The sequence below is a fragment of the Aotus nancymaae genome, unplaced genomic scaffold (assembly GCF_030222135.1).
Source record: "Aotus nancymaae isolate 86718 unplaced genomic scaffold, 86718_ANA_hifiasm-v0.15.2.pri h1tg000039l, whole genome shotgun sequence".
In the NCBI taxonomy this organism is placed as follows: domain Eukaryota; kingdom Metazoa; phylum Chordata; class Mammalia; order Primates; family Aotidae; genus Aotus; species Aotus nancymaae.
Window position 1 is genome coordinate 7,540,110 of NW_026988453.1, and position 22,002 is coordinate 7,562,111.

Below are 22,002 nucleotides of genomic sequence, written 5' to 3' on the forward strand. Positions count from 1 at the left end.
ATTAAGCCCTGGCTTCCAGAGCCCCTTCGCCTCACCCCAGAGCTCAAGGGAGTACAAATCCTGCAGCTCTCCTGTGAGGCCCAGTCCCATGGATGCGCCGAGACCAGTGCCAATGACCTCATCAAATTTCACAACGGGCAGGAGGAAGACCGTGAAGAAACTGGCTTGGAGAACCACAGCCTGTTCAGCACCGGTTGACACCACGCTCCTGGCTGCCGTTGCGGCTTCTTCACTCTGGCCCAGGCCAGTCCCCTGGGCCAAGAGAGCTCGCTCTGTGAGCCCATGGCTGCAGGCTGGGCCTGGGTGAGTCGGGAGCTCTGATGTCAGCCCGGGAGCCAAGGGCGCTGCCTCCCTCACTGAGTGAGGGATCAGTAATTATTTCATTTACAACAAGCAGGAATAATCCAACTCAATAATCCAGGCAGATACATTCAAAGTAATTATTTGTGTAATGCGTCCTGCACCATCACCTTCCTAGGAAGGAGGAAAAGAAGCCAAGCCCTGAAAAAATAAGGGGGGGACCCCCATTGTCTGCAGCCTACGTGTAGCAGCCCGCCAGGATTAATTACACACCAGCGCCAACACATTTATCACCTCGCCGCTGATTGGAAAACCATGGACTTTTAATAATTCATATCTGCAGCCCGGCACTCTGCGCCCTTGTGTGGAGACACAGAAACCCGCTTGTTTCCATAAGGAAAGCCCAGTGGCGGTGCCAGGCAGGGCGCCCTCAGCCCCTCCCGCCACCCCAACCTGGAGACAGGCCCAAGCCTAGGCCGCCCCCACCTCCTCTCCACCGGCGGGATCTGCTCGTGTCCCGTTGAAGCTAAGATGCAGCTGCTCGGGGGTGAACGCTGGCGACTGAACAGTCCCAGTCACAGAAGCCCTCCCCTGCTTCATGCTCCTCCAAGATGGCCTGGAAGCCAGGATTTGGGAGATTGGTAGGGCAGGTGCCCGCAATGCCCCGCACCTGCCCAGATAGCAGGCTCAGGCAGATACCGGCCAGCCAGGAACCTGCCCCAACACACAGGAGACTCTCAGCAGAGTGACCACCCAAGTGATCAGATTGGGGGTAAGGGGTCTCTACAGGCCTTCGGGAACAGCCTCCAATCCCTGAAGGCTGCAACCTCCTGACACCAGCTCTGAGCTCCAGCCTCCTTCCCACCACCTTCCACCCTCCTGCAGCTCTCCCTCCGCACCCCTGTGCCCCGAGGCTGACTCTCCCTCTCTCCTGGTTCTCCATCTCTACTCTCCCTGGCTTCACAGCCCCTTCCCTGCCCTGGCTGGCCTGTTGTCTCAAGGAGCATTTCCCAGGAGCCTCTTCTCCCTTCTCCCCCTCTCCACCACTTTCCTGTCTCACCCCCTTTCCTCCCCCTCCACTGTAGCCCTCCTTACCCCTCCCTGGCCAGTTCCCCAATCATCCTCCTTTCCCCAGACTCCTCACACAATGCCCCCGAGGCTCATAGCTGGCCACAGCCCGGTTCCATCATTATAAATGCCATCCCCTCATTCCCTGCCCCCCTCCACCACATCCAGGCTCCAGCTCCTTCAGGAGCTCCCCACTAAATCTGAGACCTGCAGAGTTCAGATGCCTCCTAGGAATTGGAATCCAAGAGCCTCTGTCACCCTGCATCCCAACCTGACCCATAAGAATGATACACACCCTGACCCCTCCCCACAGTGAGGAAGGTGAGTCCCTGGGGCTGACCTGAGCCTGACCCCTCCATCTCTCCCTCCTGCTGGCAAAATTGAAGGGAGGGTGGGCTGGCCTCTCTGTGCTAGCCTGCCGGGGGTACCCCTGCAGGACCCTAGGAAGCTGCCAGCCCAACGCTGCCCTCATCCAGGAGATGCAGTTTAAATGTAATCAATTTAAACAGCATCAGCCCTGACAGGGGACTCTGGAGGTGGGGGTGGGGGCACATGGAGGGCTATAATTAGCATTCTCAGCATCCATGATCCCCAAGTAAGGCTGCCAAGGATGAGGGATGGGGAAGCCAGTGCACCGCAGTGCAAGCAGCCAGGCTCACGCGGCAGACAGGCAGCTGCCAGCCCTGACCAGAGCCCAGCCTTCCTCCTCCCACCTCATCTATGTGATGCATGAAAACAGACTCACCGGCTTCTGAGGTGCGATCCCCACGCTGGAAAGCTCTAACTCTGTGAGCCCCAAGGTACCCCTCCCCGCAGCTCAGGCCAGCTGGGGTCCTCCTCCCCTGCCCCTGGGGCCCCCTTCTGCAGAGCAGGGCTCCGGATCTAATCTGATCTAATCAGTCATCTCTCCGGCTGGCAGGTCCCTGGCGCAGGGAGAGGATGCTGTTGTGGTTACTGCAGGATCCAGCATCTTTCCCAGGCAGAGGCAGCTGGGCATGCTCCATCGGCTCCCCCGGGGATTTCAGGGCCACGTGACTCTCCCTCCCCAAGCTGTCACTTAGGATCAGGAGTAAATAGTCCCCGAAAAGGTTTAACTCCATCCACACCAGCGACAAGCCGCTAACCATCCATGCAGCCTGCCTGCCCGGGAGAAGATGGGGTGGCTCAGCACAGCCTCCCGGCCCTTCCACCACCGGGACAAGGCTGCCCCCAAAGGGAAGCAGGGCCACCGTCAGGGCGAGTTGCGTTTTTAGAGTCCCCCACCAGAGACTGCAGGGAGCCGGAAACTGCCCAGGGGAATCATGTGTGGGGCCTCGCCCAGCCAGCATGGCGGTCACCTTTCGGCTCTGTGGCTGTTCACTCCAGAGAGGGGCACGTGTCTAGGTGTCAGGAGGGCTTGGCTGGGGACCCAGGGCCTCCCCATCCCCCGCCCCCACCTCAGTGCAGAGAATTTAGAGAAATAACATTTGGGGAGGGTTGGCACCCACCACGAGATGCCAGGATCTTCTCCTAGACCTCAGCCCAAACTGGACTCTGATCACCTTGAGCAAGGATGCCAGCCAAGCTGCAGGGTACCTGGGTTCTTCATCATTCAGGGTCAGAGGCAGAAGGAAGGGCCTCCGACAATGGAGTTGCAGCCCTGTTTCTGCTTAAACAAAGATTGCTTTCTGCCTTGGTTTCCCTCTATCCACAGATTCTGTGTGACAATGGGCAAGTGTCAGAAAAACACGGATTTCATGAACAGGATCAGAAAGATGGAAAAAATCCAAAAGATTCCCACCTAAACCTCCAGGCGGGCTCACTGGTCTCTGTCCCACCTGCCCCTTAAACCTGGAAGCTGGAGACTGGACCAGATGAGCTTCTGGGGTCACTTCTGAATACAGAACTATGTCAAGAAGCGGGGGCTAGAGAGAGGGTGTCTGCAAGGCCACACTCACATGATAATTGCTCTTTTTTGTTTATTGTTAGAACAACTTGATTAGAAAATTAAGCGTCTCCACTCCGATACCAGTGGGTCTCTCTTAGTGTGATCTGAGTACATTTATCATTTTTACCGCCTGAAGTCCTTATCTGTAAAGGAATGTGCCATGGAAGGTACAGGAGCACAGACTTCCCTCCCAGGGCCTGGGAGGAGCCCGGCTGGTTGGTGTGGGGGCAGTGGCTCCACTCCCCGCTGACACACACCACAGCTTTAGGGGAAGGCAGGGACCTAGACAGCTACCGAAAGGACCATCCCTCCCACCCCAGAGCAGGCCAGGCCGGAGCTGGGAATCTGGGGTTAGGGTGGCAGGCGAAGCTCTCTAGCCCCCTCGGGGAGGGGGACCCTCGGTCACCTTCCATTGTTCTCCTGCCCAGCTGAGATGCCAGGCCAGCCCCGTATTGGCTACAGGAAAGCTGCTCTGCTGAAAGGGCAGACAAGTTGTGGATGAGGGCCCAGCGCCAGGCAGAACCGACCCAGCCCAACTCACCTGCCCTGGCGCTCCAGGACTTGGCAAGGCTGCCAGGTGCAGGCAGGGGGAAAGTCTGCTTTCAGTCAGCCAAGATGAGGGGCTCTTGGGGTCTCTGACCCTGAGAAGCCAATGGAGGAAAGGAGAATTGGGGCAAGAGATTACAGCATCCCAGAGGGAGCCCAGGAAGGGGGACAGAGACCCCAGTCCCAGCCCCCATAATCCTCGGGCAGCTGGAAAAGGCAAGGCGACCAACAGATGGGCCTGCTGGGCAGGTTTCCTCTCTGGCAGACAGACGGCAAGGGCCGCAGACAAGTCCCACAGATCCTTTGAGAAGCCTGAACCAGACGTGTGAATGTTTCTGGGGGATCTGGGTGGCTCTGGGAGGGTGGGTGTGAGGTGCATGCCTTTATCGGGGGATCAAGGTGGAAGAGGTGGTAGCGTGATGATCTTAGAGCTGCAGCAAGGCCAGGTGAGGTGGAGGGAGCAGAGAAAATAAATTCCCTTTATTGCCAAATCTAAAGTCTTGCTCTGCGAGCCCAGAAGGAGAAGTGAGCCTCATTTAAACAACTGCAATGGGGAAGGCGTGGGCAGCGTGAGGGAGGGAGGATTCCACAGAAAGCACCTCTGTGATCCTGTCCGTGCTCTACAATCTCTGGACCCCATTGCTCAGAGGATCAAGTTCACGCTTCCCAGGCACCTACTCATGGTCTCCAAACACAAGGGTCCTCCCTACCCTTCTGGTGCCATCCCCACTCCCTACCATACAGCCTTGGTGGCCACCAACTTGACTGGCTCACTCCCTATTCAGTGCAACTGCATCCCCATGGGTCTCTCTCCTTTGCAGAGCATACGGACTGGGGGCGGGGGGCAGCAAAGGGAGCTCCGTGGAAGAACTAGCTCAGTGCAGCCTCCACCTCTACCTGGACTTTAGTGATCCTCCCTCCTCAGCCTCCCAAGTAGCTGGTACTACAGGTGCACACCACCATATACAGCTAAATTTTTTATCTGTTGTAGAGACAGAGTGTTGCTATGTTGACCGACTGGTCTCCATCTCCCAGGTTCAAGCAATCCTCCTGCCTCGGCCTACTGAGTAGCTGGGACTACAGGTGTGAGTCACCATGCCTGGCTAATGATAAACTATCTTTGATGATCTGTGTAACTTGGAAGCCCAGCTCCATCCCTGAGTAACTCAGTGACTTTGAACAAGTTACTTGACTATTGAGCCTCTGTTTTCCCCACCTGCAAATGGGCTTCTTTGAAACCCAGCACATTCACTGCCTTTTCTCTTCGGCAGCCTCCTTCTTTACCGTTCTGGGGTGTTACCTGACTTTATAAGGGCAGGGCTAGTCGGGTCACCATAACCGAACTGCTTTCCCAGGACTCCTGGACTCGTCCAGTCTGTCTTCTGAAGACAACAGAACAGCTCTTGGTGGCTCCACCGCCCCTCCCAGGGCGCCTCCTCCTCCGGGGTCTCGCAGTTCGGGTTAGGGTCTGTGGTGATGACTCCCAGAGACCCAGCGCAGCCTTAGAGGACTCACGGGGGCCTCGCCGTCCAGCCTGGAGCACCTGGCGCAGAGCCCTGGGTTCTGATCTCTGCCTCCCCGCAGCCCCTCAAGGAGCGCCGAGCAGCCCGTGGGCGCGCCAGGGCTGTGGGTGGACTGCCTGCCTGCACGTTCTCGCACCTTCCTGGAGGAAGCGTTCAGAACAGAACAAGACAGACGGCTGGGTGGGGTTCCCTCGGTGGAGGAGCCGCCAGGGCCCGGCTTGGGAAGAGGGTTATCAGGGGCGTGGCTCTCAGGAAGCGTCCTGCCACGTCTCCCTCCCTGCCAACCTTGGAGAAGGGGAGAGGCACCCCCGGGGACAAAACTGGCAAGTTTCACCGCTGGCGGCTTCAACGGGAACGGGGGAAGGAGACAAGGGGGCGGGGAAGACTTCCTGTTGGGCCGGAATGGGTGTTACATAGCTAGATCTTCAAGCATCAGAAAGACAGCTACCAGACCCACTATGGCTGGGATGTGGCAGGGGATGGGAAAGGGGCCCTGTCACCTCCGAGAAGGCGCCATCAACCTGAGACACTCTGCGAGCAAACCCCTGAAAGGCCTTGTGGGGCCATCCTTGTGCTCTGGAGCCCTCTTGTGGAGTTCTACGGTAAGTGCATGCAGGCTGGAGATGCGTTTCCTCCCTCGTGCTACCCTTCACTTGTTCCCTCCTCCTCCCACCACTCTTCCCAGTAAATGACACCTTCAGAACCTCAGGCGCACTTGAGCAACACGTCTGTTGTTGATACCAGGAGGGTCACTTCCTAAATACCCTGAAAGAAAGAGCTTGTTGACACGAAATTAACATACTTGTCTGCTCCCGGGCAGAGGTCAATATTTGCTCATTGAAATTTGCCTCGCCAGAGAGAAAGTTCAGGTTACCCATAAAGGAAAACCTATCAGACTTACAGCAGATCTCTCAGCAGAAACCCTGCAAGCCAGAAAAGAGTGGGGACCAATATTTAATATCCTTAAAGAAAAGAACTTTCAACCCAGAATTTCCTATCCAGCCAAATTAAGCTTTATGAGTGAAGGAAAAATTAAATCTTTTGCGAACAAACAAGTACTTAGAGACTTCACCACCACCAGGCCTGCTTTACAAGAGCTTCTGAAAGAAGCACTACACATATAAAGGAACAACCAATATCAGCCTTTCCAAAAATATATCAAAAAGCAAAGAGCATTAACACAATAAAAAATGTACACCAACTAATGGGCAAAACAGCCAGCTAGCATCAAATGGCAGTATTAAACTTATATATATTCAAATTGGATAAAAAGCTAAAACCCATCGGTATGCTGCATCCAGACCCATCTCACATGCAACAATACACAAAGACTCAAAACAAAGAGAAGGAGGAAGATTTACCAACCAAACAGAGAGTAAAAATAAACAAATAAACAAAAAGCAGGAGATGCAACTCTCGCCTCTGATAAAGTAGACTTTAAAGCAACAAAGATCAAAAGAGGCAAAGAAGGACATTACATAATGGTAAAAGGATCAATGCAACAAGAAGAGCTAACGATTCTATAGATCAACGAGACAGAAAATTAACAAGGACATCCAGGACTTGAACTCAGATCCGGAACAAGTAAACTTAATAAACATATATAGAACTCTCTACTTCAAATACACAAAACATACATTACCACCTCACACCTATTCCAAAAGTGACTACATAATTGGAAGTAAATCACTCCTCAGTAATCGCATAGCATTTCATAGGTTTAAATGAAATATTGGTTAGCTGCTTGTTTGTTATTTTCTTCCCTTATTCCTTCCTGTCTACATCATTAAGTATAATTATTGGTATAAAAGTGGTTTTCAATACCCATTATTCAATTGCATTCTAGCCTGGGCAAGAAAGCAATACTCCCATTCTCTCTCTCTCTTTCTCTTCCTTTTTCTTCCTCTTCTTCATTCTTTTTTTCTTTCAAAAAAAAAAAAAAAGAAAAGAAATTTGCCTCGTCCATACTAAAAGAAACAAAGTAGCTCCCCAAGTTGTCTGGATTTAATTATTACTTGGAATCCATTTCTGGAATCGTTTGGGTTTGTAACTCACCCACCAACCAAATGTCATAAGCTTTCATAGGAACTGGGAGCACAGGAACGAACAGTGAGCCAGCCGTTCATTCATTCACTCACTCATTCAGTAAGAACTCAGTGAGCACCTCCTTTGTCCAAGCAAGGTGCCGAGGATGCTGGGAGGCAGCCGTGCCATCATGCTGAGAGCGCAGCCTGCGAAATCAGGCACACGTGAGGCTGCCTCCCTGCTTGCTTTCTACTAATACAGGCCTTGCGACACGGAATAATAAGTCCCAGTTTTCCCATTATTTGCTAAAACAGGGATGATAGGACCTCCTCATAAAGGCGTGGTGAGGAGTCAATGTTAAAGCACTTAGTTCCTAGAGGGGCGGCTGCTGCTGAGATATACAGAAAGGCCATCAGGTCTGGAAATGTATGTGAACACAGAACACATGGCTGGTTGATAACTAAACAATATTGCCTATGTCTCTGGACTTTACAGCCTCCTCATGTTGCACCTGCCCTTGATGAGTTTTCAGTCTGGACTACTGGTTCTCAAAGTATGGGCCCCAGAGCAGCCGCAGCGGCATAACCCGAGAATGTGTTGGAAATGCAAGTTCAAGACCCTCCGAATCAGAAACGCTAGGGGTAGGGCCCAGCCATCTGTGCTCCGACAAACCCTCCGGTGACTGTGATACATGCTCCAGTTGGAGAGTTACTGATCTAGTGGAAAATTACACAAGTGTCAGCGATTAACTACAATACACAGACAGAGCCCTGCAGAGGTGATGTCATGGGCAGGGCTTGAAGGAAGAACATGTGTCTCAGGTGGGCACGAGCCATGTAAGGAGAAATTGGCACCTGCAAAGGCCCGGATGCATGGAAGGGAGGCGAATGTTGAGGGAACCACAAGCAATTTGATATGGCTAGAGGAGAAGGCTGAAGAGCCAGCTGGGGACTGTGGGAGGTGAGGCTGGGAAGGGGGCCAGGAGTGAGACTATGACGCCCTTTACGTGCCCAGATAAGGAATTTAGATGTTATCCTGTAAGAGATGGGAAACATGCAAAGTTTTTAATATGACCAAATCTGAATTCTAGAAAAAAGCACTCTTGCAGCATTATGGCCTGGAGGCAGGAAGATCAGTCGAGAAGCTTCTACAATAATGCAAGTGAGAGTCCATGGCCATGGGGATGATGGGAAGCAGGTGGGGTGAGAGATATTTGGGAGGAGAATTAACAGGACCTACGGGGAGGCATGAGCGAAGAAACAGTGAGGGTCTCTCTGAGGGTTCTGCATTGGTAGAATTTCTAGAAAAGACGAAACCAAGAAGCGATGGCTCCAAGTCTGGACACATTGAATTGGGGGAGCTCAGAAGAAAGTTCTGTGCTGGTAGCTGAAGCAGAAAACAAGTATGCCTCTGTTGTTTATCCCTCAATGTTTTTTACACATGCATTCATTTCAGGAAATACTGGGTTCCTATCATGCCAGAAAGGTTCTAGGAGGGAGTGGAAAACACAATAGCCAGAATCTGCTCCCAGGGCTTGTGCAGCAGCCGGGGACCAGCAATACATAAGCAAACAGATACATAAACAAACATGTTTCAGGTAGTGCCGGGTGCTGTAAAGAAAAGTGAGAGTAAGAATGTGGAGGGGTGGGGGAACGGGGTGGAGCAGTCGGGCACGGCCTCTCTGAGGAGGTGACACTTGGCCTAATCAAGAAGTCGGAGCCAGGAGTGTGGAAATAGGAGGAGAGTGCTCCCAAACAGGGGGAACAGCAGGTGCCAAGGCTCCGGGGTGGGGATGGGTTTGACATGATGGAGGGAAGGAAAGATGGCAGCGCAGCCGGCTGGTCGAGGGACACGAGGTCAGAGACGTGGACAGGTGCGTTTCTAGGGACTGGTGAGATGCCATAATACACGTGAAGGTGTTTAATGAACAATCTCTAGAGCCATGTACAAAAAGGAATATGAAGGTGATACCTGCAAGAGAGAGAAAAGAAGAAACAATTCACAATTCTTAACTGAAGCAAGAAGCATTTGGGTCCAAACTTAGGAAAAGCTCAGTCTATAACAGCCATGTGATATTAGAACAATTTCCAGAACAGATACTTTAAAAGGAAGAAAAGGAGGAGGAGGAGGAGGAGAAAAAAAAAGAAGAAAAGAAAGAAAACTTCGTTTTTGCTTTAAGAATATGGTTAAGCCGGGCGCGGTGGCTCACGCCTGTAATCCCAACGCTTTGGGAGGCCAAGGCAGGTGGATCCCTGGAGGCCAGGAGTTCAAGACCGCCCTGGCCAACATGGCAAAACCCCACCTCGACTAAAACCGCAAAAATTAGCCAGGTGTGGTGGGCACCTCTAGTCCCAGCTACTCAGGAGGCTGAGGCACGAGAATCACTTGAACCCAGGGGGTGGAAACTGCAGTGAACTGAGATCACACCACTGCACTCCAGCCTGGGTGACAGATCGAGACCTGGTCTAAGAAAAGAAAAGAAAAAGAATAGGTTGGCAGCTAAGCTGACGTAGGTGGTAGATGGTGACAGATTAAGTGCTGGCAGATCTTGGCGGTGGGGGGATGGAAAGGTAACCCCCCCGGTATAGATGGATGAGGATTTCAAAGCAGAGAGGGAGGGAAAGGGGATGAGACGAGGGTCCTCCCTCCCCTGGCTAGACGGGCTCCCTCTGGTGGTGCCATTGCCCCAGCCGGCTGGGCAGAAGCGCTTCACCATCCCTGCAAGAATCTGAGGCCAGACCAGAGGATGAGGCCCACAGGCCTGGGCACGCTGAGCCTCACCCATGCAAATGAAACCAGCTCCCAGCCTGGCTGGGAGATGGAGAGACCCAGGCCAAGGCAAAGAGAAATGAGTGTCACTGAGTAGCTCATGGACCGCTCCAGCCTAAAGAGCTGTGTCTCTGCGTCCAAGGTTAAGTCCAGGGCCACTTCCTAAGGCACACCTTTAGCCACGGCAGGAAATAAGGGCTCCCTAGCCCACAGAGGGGACTAACCAACCCCTAGGAGTAAAACAGAGCACTCTCACCCACAAAAACCACCCCTAGAATCGCAGATGCCCCCACTCACTAGAGCAACCGGCTGATGTCCTCCTTCGTACACCCCACGGACACCTTCCCTTCCCACTGCCTCCGCGTCAGCTCCATCTCCTGCCTCCGAACCTCCGCCTGTGTGTCTGGAACAGCCTCTTTCCTCTACTTTGTTGAGCCATCTCCTTCCCACCAGTACAGCCCAGCCCCCGCTCCCCCCCCCCACCCCACCCAGGACTGACATTGGTTACTGCCCAGACACACAGATACATATGTTCTCATCTCTATCTCAGCTCTCAGAAGAGAACTGGCACTTCCTAGCCAATCACAGACCCAGCAGTGCCTTCAGTGAAAAACTGGACACTTGAACCGTCTCTCCTCCCGACAAGGGCAAAAGCAGAACCAGCGGTGACATCAGAAAGGAAGCTGCATCTTACTCACTTGATGAAATACACAGCTCCTTCCCTGGTGGAATCCACTTCCCAGCCCTTGGGCAAACCTGTGAGGAAGCAAAATCACCAGAAATGAGATACCCTGGGATCAACCTCTCTTCCTCTCTCCCCACAAACCCAACATGCACTTAGAAGGGATGGACGCCTGGACAGTCAGGAAAATCCAAAGATAAGCCAGCCAAGTTCAAACCAATCATTGCATCCTTTTTTGTCCATTATTTCTAGCACTGAAATTCCCAGCAAGTAATGAGAGACATGGGAGTGGATGGGATGTCCTCTGTAAAGGAGCGGTGAAGTGACCAAATGAATCGTTGTCTGGCAGGAGGCACTCATTCATTCAGCAAATCTTTACTGAGCATCTACTGTGTGCTAGGGCCTGTGGCAGCCCCTAGATACCACAGTGAACACACAGATGGTTCCTCTGGAAGTGTCCTCAGGAACCTCCAACCAGAAGGGCAGGTCACTTGACCCAGAAACTCATCACAGATCGTTAACACCCAAGATCTGAGTAAGCCTCAAGTCTCCAAATCCCAGGCCAGTGTTATGACCAACAGGCTCTGCTGCTTCTGGACAGGACCCCAAGGACCTGGGAAATCAGCCTCAGGAAAATGAAGAGATTTGCCATTTTTAAAATCTCTAACAGTGTCTCTGAAAAAAAAAATATCCATGGAAGTGCTCAGAGGAGAATCATAGAATCTCAGTGTGAACAAGGAGGTTGACAGAGGCCAGGAGGCACCCAGGCAGTCCCCACCGGTGGCATAGCACCTCCATCTCCAAAGATCACTCGTAGGCACTGTAAGGCTGGTTGCCTCGCCGAGAGCTCAGACGCACATCCCCCCCACCCCCCACTCTTTTTTCCAAAAGCTCGGACATGCTCGGGTTGTTCCCTTTTCCCCTTCTCGCACAGCCTGACTTTCCCTTAAAGAACCCAGTATGCAAACGGAGTCTTGTGATTCTAGCCAATAGTAGCCAAGTCTTTCTAGCCAATAGCAGCCAAGTCTTTCTAGCCAATAGCAGCTGAGTAATTCTAACCAATAGCAGCCAAGTCCTGTATGCAAACAAAGGCTTGTAACCTTATCCAATAGTAGTCCTGCTCTCCCACAACCAATCAAGCTCCTTCACTCCCTATAAAAACCCACGTCTGAGAGGAGTCTGTGCGACTTCTCTGGCCCCTCCTGTTGGACTGCAGAACCTTGCCCGGGAGCCTGAATAAATTCCTTCATATTGGATCTTCTTGTGTTGGCCTCAGTTTCTTCCTTTTGAAACTTGGCAAGAACAAACCTTACAGGCACCATCGCATCCCGCTCGCTCTCCCAAAACAGCCACCCTGGGCAGTGTCCCGCCTCCCCAGCAAACAGGATTCCTTCACCCCATGGCCGAGGAGGAGGAGGAACCTTTGGAGAGACCCAAGGGAGTCCACTGTCAGAGGCAGGGACAGTCAGAGAGCTGGCTGAGATCACTCCTTTGGGAAGTGTAAGTCCCTGGCCGACATATTGGAAAATAGGTGGGGATTCCCTTGATGCACAGTGACTGCCACCTTTGTGGTTAGTCCACACACCTGCCTTGTGTATGAAGTCTTACAAAGCATAGCTATTCACTGCTGGTCTGACTGGCCCCTGCCGTGTTAGCAGCTGCCTTGAGGCACCAGCAGCTGGGGAGCAGCTCCTGGGTTCTGCAGAGTGGCAGGTCCAGCTTCTAATCATTCATTTTGTTCACTTGTATTTATCAAGGGTCTATATTTCCACAGTTGTTGCTGATGGTGATGCTGCTGTCTCAGCAAAACAGGGTAGCCAGCGAGCCCAGCTCCTGCCAGGACTTGGCCCACCTATCACACCAGCTACCACTTAGTGAGTGCTTCCTTCCTCTAAGCTACGCACTTTACCTCTGCTAGTGCATTTAATCTGCATAGCAACATTAATCAATAGGTGTCCTTCGAAACATTCTCACAGATGAGGAAACGGAGGCCCAGACAGGTTCATCGACTGGCTCCAGGTCACACAGGAAGTGTCTGGGCCGGGACGTGAGTGCTGCTGTGCTGCCTCCAAAGCCCACACTCTTCCCTCTGTGCCGCTGCATAAATGCTACTTGTTCCCCTCTGTCTCTGTGGGAGGACGCTGCCATTCAGGAGGGCGTGGGTTGGCATCCTCCCCAAGTAGAGGGATCCCCATTGGGTCAGAATCATAAATAACTCTGCCACTGTGATGTGCCTGGGAAAGAGGCCAGTGTGGATTGTGTCTCCTGCCTTTTTCTAGCAACTTCCCTCCACACTGCCCTCTCTGCCTGGGCAACACCAAGAGTGCTTATATTCTCATCCAGGCGGAGTGCCCGCTGAGGCAGCTGCCCTCCCGGCAAGCTCTGGGGGCATCTTAACCCCTCCCCAGCCTCAGACAACCGGTTGGCTGCAGCCAAAAGTGAAAGCATTGGCCCACAGGCCTGGCTTCATCTTCCACTCCTACCTAGGATGGTAACGAGGGGGATGGTCGCAACCTGTAAACAGCCGAAACACTGAAGCTGACACCACTGTCAACCTGGTAGAAGAAAACAGCCCTTGCCTTAGAGTCAGGAGACCACGCGAGCTGGAAGCACGATGGTGACAATAACAGCAGCAGCCACCTCCATTCTGGGAGCCAGCTCTCGGGTGTAATCCTTGCTACTACTCTTTTGAGGTTCGTGATCCTCTCCCCATCACATAGATGAAGAAGCTAAGTCCAGGAAGGATTAAACCCCTTGCGCAAGACCACACTGATAGAAACAGAGCCAAGACTGAGCTCAGATCTCTCTGCCTCCAAAATGTATGCCTTTAACCATGACACCACTTTGCTTATTAGCCAAGTGGCCTTGAGCCAGGTACTTCCTTTCTGCTCTTCAATTTTTCTACCATAAAATGAAGAGTTGAACTCGATGATCCCTGAAGTCTCTTCCAGCTTTAAAAACGCAATGATCCCAGCTCAGAAGCTAAAAAGAAAAGGACCCTGAACAACTCAAAGGCTTCATCCTGTGTGTCTAGCAGTGCCAGCTGTGCCCATGAGTGATGAAGGCCCTGGAACCAGGCACCCGGTGTCCAGTCCATTGAAGGGCTGGAAGGCAAGAGGGGTGGCAGATCTCCCCACACTGTCACTCACACCCCCTCTTACTGGCCTGTGGTGGCGTCATGAGGAGGGTGAACAGCTGTCCACTTAAAACACCCGGGCCTTGTGACTCTGGATGTCTCCACCTCAGCAGCTGAAACCGAAGTCTTTTTCTTTGGTTGTTCCTTTATTGCTGACCTGTTTGTGTCCCACCTTTCCCACTAGCCCTGAGGGCTAGCAGTGATGTTTTCTCCATAATCAGCAATTAATGTCAGCCTTGTCCCCTGTCATGTTTCTCCCAGCGGGAAGGTGCTCCCACTAGCTACATGGGTCCATTTACATTTAAATTAATTAGGATTAAAACTGCAGCTGCACGCAGTGCCTCACACCTGTAATCCCAGCACTTTGGGAAGCCAAGGTGGGTGGATCACCTGAGGTCAGGAGTTTGAGACCAGCCTGGCCAACATGGCAAAACCCCATCCCTACTAAAAATAAAAAAATTAGCTGGGCGTGGTGGCGCAAACCTGTAATCCCAGCTATTTGGTAAGCTGAGGCACGAGAATCTCTTGGACGCAGGAGGCAGAGGTTGCAGTGAGCTGAGATCATGCCACTGCACTCCAGCCTATGCGACAGAGTGAGAATCTGTCTCAAAAAAAAACACACAAAAATCCAGGCCCTCAGTGATGCTTGTAACATTTCAGTTCATTGCCACATGTGGCTTATGGAAATTGTATTGGGCAGAGCAGATAGAGAACACTTCTGTCATGACATAAAGTTACAGAGTGCAGCACTGGGGACTGGCTTCTGCCAGTTCAAGAGCCCTTGAGACAGGGGATTTTCTGACGGGGCAGAGGGATGAAAGAGGAGTAAAATCTCTGTCCTCAAGTTCTGTCCCAGATACTAATTGTGGAGGTGGAAGCTTGGAGAGCCCCTGATGGGAGCTCCAACCAGCTGCAATCTCCCCCAGATGGCAGTCCAAATGCTAAGCTGAGTCCACCCATGGAGAAAGGAAAAAGTCAGAAGCAAAGTTGGGGCACAGGATTCCGGCTGCCACCTCAGGCTACTGCATCCTCCTCAATTGCAAAGGCAGGGACAGACCGGCTCCTTACCTGGGCAGGAGGGATGTCCACTCTGGATGGGTGACTTTGTTCCAGGGTGCACCCAGCTGGTTGACTTTTCCTCATCACTACAGAAAGATCAATAAGAAAGTGTCAGCTACAAGGAGGCTTTTCGGGCTGGGACACTCATCTCCAAACTGACATTCACACTGACTATCCGATCCCAGACACACGAGATGGGAGCGTCCACAAAGCCGTTCATTCGTTCACATTCACAGAGTATCATTTACTGAGTACATTCTGAGGATCCTAAGATGAATAATACCTAATCCCTAACCTCAAAGAATCTACAGCCCACTGGGAAACTGATGCAGAAAAAGATAGCTGCAATACAGTATGATAGGCACTAGAATCCCTATTGTAGCTATGCGTAGAAAGTGTGGTACCATCACAGAGAAAGGAGTGCTGCCTGGCATGAGGTTAAGGAAGGGGAAGCATGAAGGCTTCACTGCAGAGGCAACGTTAGAGATGATTGCTAAAGTCAGGTGGGAAGAACAAGGAAGGCCCTTCACTGACAGCTTCTCTAATGGATAAGAAAAGGAAGAGGCTGCATGAACCCATAGTCCTTGTGTGCCAACAATGCTATGTATTTTTCATTCACAACATTCTCTTACACTAGGAATTTAATTTGACAGATTATGAATCTGAGGTTCAGAGAAGTTAAGAAATTTGCCCAAAGTCAAAACCAGTAAGTGATGAAGACAGGATTCGGACCTAGAACTGTCCCCGACAAAACTCTTTCTGATACACCCAGCAAGGTAGACTCCCCAGCAACAAAGACCCTCTGAGCTCTAGATTCGATGGCAGATGAAGCCATCATTTTTCAATCCCCACCGACCAAGTGACACAGACTTTTCCAGAGCCAGATGTGGCCCAGCAAGAAGCACCTGACTGTCTTGGCTACCTCGGTATGTGGAGGAAGGGACTCTCAGATCACCTGGATCACCCAGGCTTTAGGATGGGGTCTTGGAGCCCAGGACAAGACTCTGCTCGATGTCTTTAAGGTATAAGGGAAGTAGAATAAACTCCACTAAGAAAGACTCCACTAAAAAATAAAAATTAAAAAAAAAGACTCCACTAAATTTTTATTAAAGTGAGATATTGAATAAACTCCCTATACAGTTTACAATGTAATAGTTTTGACTTATCTATACACTTGTGACTCTGACACCAAAATCAAGATAATGAATTCCCAAACTTTCTCTGTGGCCCTTTGCAATTTCTCCTTCCTAACCCCCACCCCCAGCTCTTTCTGTCCTCACGCCTCTCCCCAACAACAACTGATTTGTTTTCTGTTACTATAGATTAGTTGCATTTTCTAGAGTTTCATATAAATAGAATCATACAAACTAGACTGCCTGAATTTTTTTTTTTTGAGACAGAGTCTCACTTTGCCATCCAGGCTGGAGTGCAGTGGCACAGTCATGTCATAGCTCATTTGCAGCCTCAAACTTCTGGGCTCAAGCAGTCCTCCCTCCTCAGCCCCCTGGGTAACTAGGACTATAGGCAAACACCACCCCGTCTGGCTTTTTTTTTTTTTTTTTTGATACGGTGTCTCGCTCTGTCACCCAAGCTGGAGTGTGCAGTGGTGCGATCTTGGCTCACAGCAACCTCTGCCTCCCAGGTTCAAGCAATCCTCCCACCTCAGCCTCCTGGGTAGCTAGAATTACAGGCATGCACCATGACACCTGGCTAATTTCTCTTATATTTTTAGTAGAGATGGGGTTTCACCATGTTGCCCAGGCTAGTCTCGAACTTCTGACCTCTAGTGATCCACCTGCCTCAGCCTCCCAAAGTGCTAGGATTACAGGTGTGAGCCACCTCACCTGGCCTCTGGCTATTCTTTTGTAGAGACAAGGTTTTGCTATGTTGCCCAGGTTGGTGGCAAACTCCTGATCTCAAGTGATCCTCCTGCCTCGGCCTCCCAAAGCACTTGGATTACACTGTAAACCACAGCACCCTGACTTTCATGCTTTTTTCCATGTGTGCCATGTGGTCATCCTTCATTCCGTTTGATTGCTGAATAGTATTCCATTGTAGGAAACACCACAGTGTGTTCATCCATTCACCTGTTGCTGAACTTAACGGGTTGTTTTCAGTTCGGGGCCATTACCCATAAAGCTACTATGAACATTTGTGTACTAGTGTTGGTGTGAACATAGGCTTCTTTTTCTATTGACTCCACTGATTTTCCCTAAGGTTGGACACCTGCTACAGGAAGAGATCGTCCAGCTAACCTACTCCTCTGATAAGCAGTGAAAAAAACAAAGTCACTGCTCTAGTGACCTCTGAGCTTTGGCACCATTGAAGAAGACTCTAAACACTAGGTCTCTGGTCTTGGCTTTGGTCCTGGGAGGCAGTGGAAGAGGAAGCCAATAAAAAGGAAGGGTGGGACAAATGCCAGGAAAAGGAAACAGCTGAGAAATCGAAACTAGTGGGGAAAGGGAGGGCCCACTGAGAACCATCCCAGCAACCCGACCACGGCTGGTCTTCCCTGGACACTATGAACCACACTGTCCAAACCTGCTTCACTCCCGCCAACACCGACCGTCCCCGCAACTACGAGATGCTGAAGGAGGAGCACGAGGTGGATGTGCTGGGGGCGCCCCACAACCCTGCTCCCCCAACATGCACCGTGACCCGCACCCGCAGCGAGACCTCCGTGTTCAACACCCTCTTCATGAACTCCTGCTGCCTGGGCTTCATAGCGTTCGCCTACTCTGTGAAGTCTAGGGACAGGAAGATGGTTGGCGAACCGACCGGGGCCCAGGCCGATGCCTCCACTGCCATGTGCCTGAACGTCTGGGCCCTGATTTCGGGCATCATTATGACCATTCTGCTGATCATCATCCCCATACTGATCTTGCAAGTCTATCAATAGATCGAGAGGAATCATCCAGGCCAGGGGCCCTGCCTGTGACCTGTTTCCCACGTGCCCCAGCTTCCATTCCTCGCCCTGCCCCCGAGCCGAGTCCTGTATCAGCCCTTTATCCTCACACACTTTTCTACAATGGCGTTCAATAAAGTGCACGTGTTCCTGGAAAAAAAAAAAAGGAAGGATCTGGGGAGAAAGTCAGCCAGTGCCCTCGCCTCCTTTACATCTCTCCTGAGACCTTCCAGCCCCTGACTCTCCCCTCCTCACACACTGTTGGCCCCCTCAGGCTTCCCATGTATCTCTACCCCACTGGATATCACGGGCAACACCATCCCACCCTTGACATCCCACCACAACCCTCAGCTTCCTCTTCCCCTTGTCCTTGCACCATCTTGCTCCCCTTGTTTGCCCCCCACCTGGGACAATGCAGTCACAGGCTGTCTCTACTCCAGCACTGAGCTGATGGGGAAACTGCCTGGGAGAACTGGGGTCACTGCAAATCCAGTCTCCCAGCTTAGCTGAGCCCTGAGCACCACCTAGAATCTTCTTCAAGGTCCCCGGTCAGTCGCCCCCTGCAGAGAGCTCCAGGGTTTTCCTGCTAACCTCAAGATCCAGGCCCGCCTCTGCTGCCCAGCCCCTTTCCCGCACGGAGGATCTCATCTCTTAATTGAAGAAAAAATAGAAAAGACTAGGTGGGAGCTTTCCCAACACACCCAATCACCTCACCCCCAAAACTTACCTAGATTCTCACCCATCCTTTAATACCCGTCTTCCACTAGAGAAGAGGTAGCCCTCTCTCCCCTTTAAGGCTAATCTCTCTGCCTGGGTTATTCCCCCTCTGCCTTTCATCGAACCTCCATCTACTGAGCATCCCAGCCTTGCGTCTTTACCTCCTCTCCCTTTATGTGGCCCATCCCTTTCCCCTCGTCCCCCGTCCATGTCTTCCATAGTCTCAACACTCTGCCTCCCTCTCAATGCCATGTCATCTGGCAACTTCCTGTCTCCCACTCCTTACTCCTGACCGAACACTGGACACTAGTCCCTCCTAGCTTTCCCCACTTCCTGGCCTTTCATTCGCCAATCCACTGCAATCTGGTTTCTGTTCTCAGCCCTCTCCTGAAACCACTTTCCTAAACGTCATTAAAGGCCTCCCTCACTCCTAAATCCAGCAGATGTTTTTAGCCTTTGGCCTTCCTGCTGCGTCCAGTACTGCTGAATTCCTTCCTTTTGTTCTTCTTAGCATCCCTGTTCCTTGCCTCGGGCAGCATTCCACCCCTGGTCCTGGTGCCACTCACCTCTGCCACCCCTCGGTCTTACTTTCCACCCTGGCCGCTCTTCTGCCTGGAGATCCTCCTGTCTTTTCCCTTACACTCTTCTGGGTGGTTCTACCGCCACAGGATGACTCCTTCCCAGCCCAGGCCTCTCTCTTCAAACTTCATCCTGTATATCCAGATGCCCCCCCGGGGACCTCATCTTCAGCGTTTCCGCGTTAAACCTCTACTCCCCCTAAATGTGCTCCTCTCACCATACTCCTGATCTCTGTCAAACTCAAGCTAGAAATTCTAAGCTTTAGCTTTGATTCCTCTGTTTGTCTCCCCTCCCCAGAATTTGAGCATTAGATGAACACTCCTGATTTGGTTCCTGAAGATTTCTCCCATCTCTCCCTCCCCTTCGCATCTCACGTTAACTCGGGCCCCATCAGCTGTCTCCTGGACTTCTGCAATTGTTTCCTAACTGCTTTCCATACCTCAAGTTTCTCCTCCTGCCTCTCGCTCGGCCCTCAAATCATCGCCCATGCAGCTGCCAGACAGATGGCTCTAAACGCAGCTCTGAGGATGGCAAGCCCAGGTTTGAAATCTCCTTTGGCTTCCCATCGCCTACAGGATGGAGTCCAGACCCCTTAGCCCAGCACATAAGGGCTCTCTCAAGCTGCCTCTTCCTACTTTTTCTGCCTGGTCTTCTACAGTACCCCAGGAGCTCCACTCCATCTCCACCGAACCGCTCCAAGTGCTCTAGGTTACCTGTGCCCCAGCACTTATTGGTGTCTTTCTTTCCCCAGGCCTCTACTTCCAAGGCTTCTTTCACTCTTGTCTCTCCTCCAGAATCAACTCAAATGCTTCCTCTTCCAGGAAGCCCTCGCTGAACTCCCTGGAGACCATTAATTCTTTCCTTCTCATAGCATCATGAAAATGCCTCAAGATTAAGAATAAATACCATATTATTTCCTAAGTATTGATTTATGTTTTCTCCCTGTTACCTTAAAGTAAAGGGTGTTTTTTATCTCCAGTGCCAAGCACTGCAGCAAATAGTGGATGCCCAATAGATGTTTGTAGAATGAAAGAGGAAAAGAAGCTGGATGGTAAGTAAGAGATTGGGAAGAAACAAGAGAATGAACCACTTCCTCAGTATACCTGAGGGGCTCGTGGAAATTCACATTCTAAGGCCCTCCCCTAGATCCTCTGAATAGGAATCTCCTGAGGTAGGGCTCAGGAATCCACCTTTTAAATAAGTTTCTTGTGTGATTCTTGTAAACTCTTAATGTCTCAAGCCACTGCAGTTTTAATATTGCAGAAATTCTGTTATTTAAGAATCTGACTTAGGATCGAGAACTTTAGTGGAGTTAATTTCTAAGATAATATAATTACAACATCAATTATGATCATGGTGGCGATAATTACAGAAGAAAGGCCTAAAGCAAATGTGACAACTTAGAAACACCAAGGAGAAACCACTGCCTCCCTGAGCCCCTGCAAAGGCAGTTTGGAACACAAGGAAGCAGTGCACTCAGTCAGCAGATGCTAGGCTGAGTCTGAGCTCTGATAACAACTGCTTTTCTCTTAGACCGGTACTTTCAATCTCCCTGGACCTCGGTTCCCCATCTGACAAATGAAGGGGTTGCGTCTAAGATTCCTTCCAGCTCTGATGTTTTGTGAGCGGCTATCTTGAGGAAGGAAAAGCTCGTCAAGTGTGGGTAACAGTCCAAGACGCTGTGCTTCTGGACTTGCTATATTTCTGGGAGATGTCTATCCTGGCAAAAGATGACTACAGTAGAAGCGAGCCAAGAAAGCCAGCAGGGCCACTTTGTTATAATGAGATTATGCCAGAGCCATTTTGGTTTATGAAATTAATATAACAGTGCTAATATATGACTGAGAGGAGCAAAGGCGCTCTCTCTCAAGAATGCTAAACACGTAGTGGGCATCTTCCCCCTCCCTCTTGACCACAGCCCCATAAAGAAGCAGGACCGGAGAGGAACTGCTATCCTGGGCAAGCTGAGTCTGGGGTGAGGGTTGCCAGGAACTGAGTGGTAGAGGCAGGATCTCCTGGTATGTTGTCACTTACCCCAAGTCTTCCCGTAGGAAAGACTGGGGGGAAATAAAAGACCTACCTCCAGTCCTTTCAGGGAAGGAGCTGAAAAAACTCCAGGCTGGGCATCGGTCTAGTCATTCTCCTGGAGGCCTCGCATGTGACCACGGGAGAGGGAGAAAGGGCAGCGCCTCCCCTGCCCTGCCCTGCCTTTCCAAGCCTTTGCTGGACTTTGACCCATTGAGGAAAAGGCGGGAGACACATTCAAACAGGCATGGTGATAAACTTATTAGTCATGCCCGCTGTTCCAGCCACCGCTTCACCCACCTTCTCCAGCCTGCCCCCAGCCCTGCCACTTTTCAAGTTGGACAACTTAAAAGAAAAAAAAATGAAATAAAAAGAAGAGCGAGACCAACATACTTGATGAAGAAGATTCTCCCACCGCGGTCAACTCCGTAGGCCCACCGGCCGGGCAGGTCCAGCCAGTCAATCTCATCGGCCATCTCGGTGTCCCCGCAGCCCCTCTCGCTCTCTGTGCCCCCAGGCGCCTGCTGGGCAAGGGGCTTGGTACCTGGGAACCCCCACTCGCCGCGCACTCCTAGAGGCCGTGATGGGGGAGGGGGTCCGGCCGGGCTGGCGGCGTCGCTCCCGGGTCCCTGGCAGTGGCTGGCCTCCCACTGAAGACGCGCTGGCCGCAAGCCGGGCGGCAGGGAGCGGGCAAGCGCTTAACCCCGGCCGGCCGGGAGCCCCAGACACCACCTGCCTCCT

The 22,002-nt window shown here is 51.7% G+C and overlaps 1 protein-coding gene across 8 annotated transcripts in view; it reads right to left on the reverse strand.

The window, feature by feature from the left end:
- PLEKHA6 (pleckstrin homology domain containing A6) overlaps nucleotides 1–21,764 on the reverse strand; it is a 161,790-nt gene extending 140,026 nt beyond the window's left edge. For 4 of the 8 annotated variants that reach the window (XM_021677204.2, XM_021677199.2, XM_021677197.2 and 1 more), the window contains exons 1-3: nucleotides 21,655–21,764; nucleotides 15,045–15,121; nucleotides 10,857–10,914 (exon numbers count right to left, since the gene is read on the reverse strand). In XM_021677204.2, coding sequence (XP_021532879.2) covers nucleotides 10,857–10,914; nucleotides 15,045–15,121; nucleotides 21,655–21,737 — 218 coding nt within the window. In that variant the 5' untranslated portion in view covers nucleotides 21,738–21,764. Of the gene's footprint in view, nucleotides 1–2,113; nucleotides 2,351–10,856; nucleotides 10,915–15,044; nucleotides 15,122–21,654 lie in introns of those variants that run through there. The other 4 variants (XM_021677209.2, XM_021677208.2, XM_064360268.1 and 1 more) reach the window with 2 other exon arrangements.
- Between the last annotated feature and the right edge of the window lie 238 nt (nucleotides 21,765–22,002).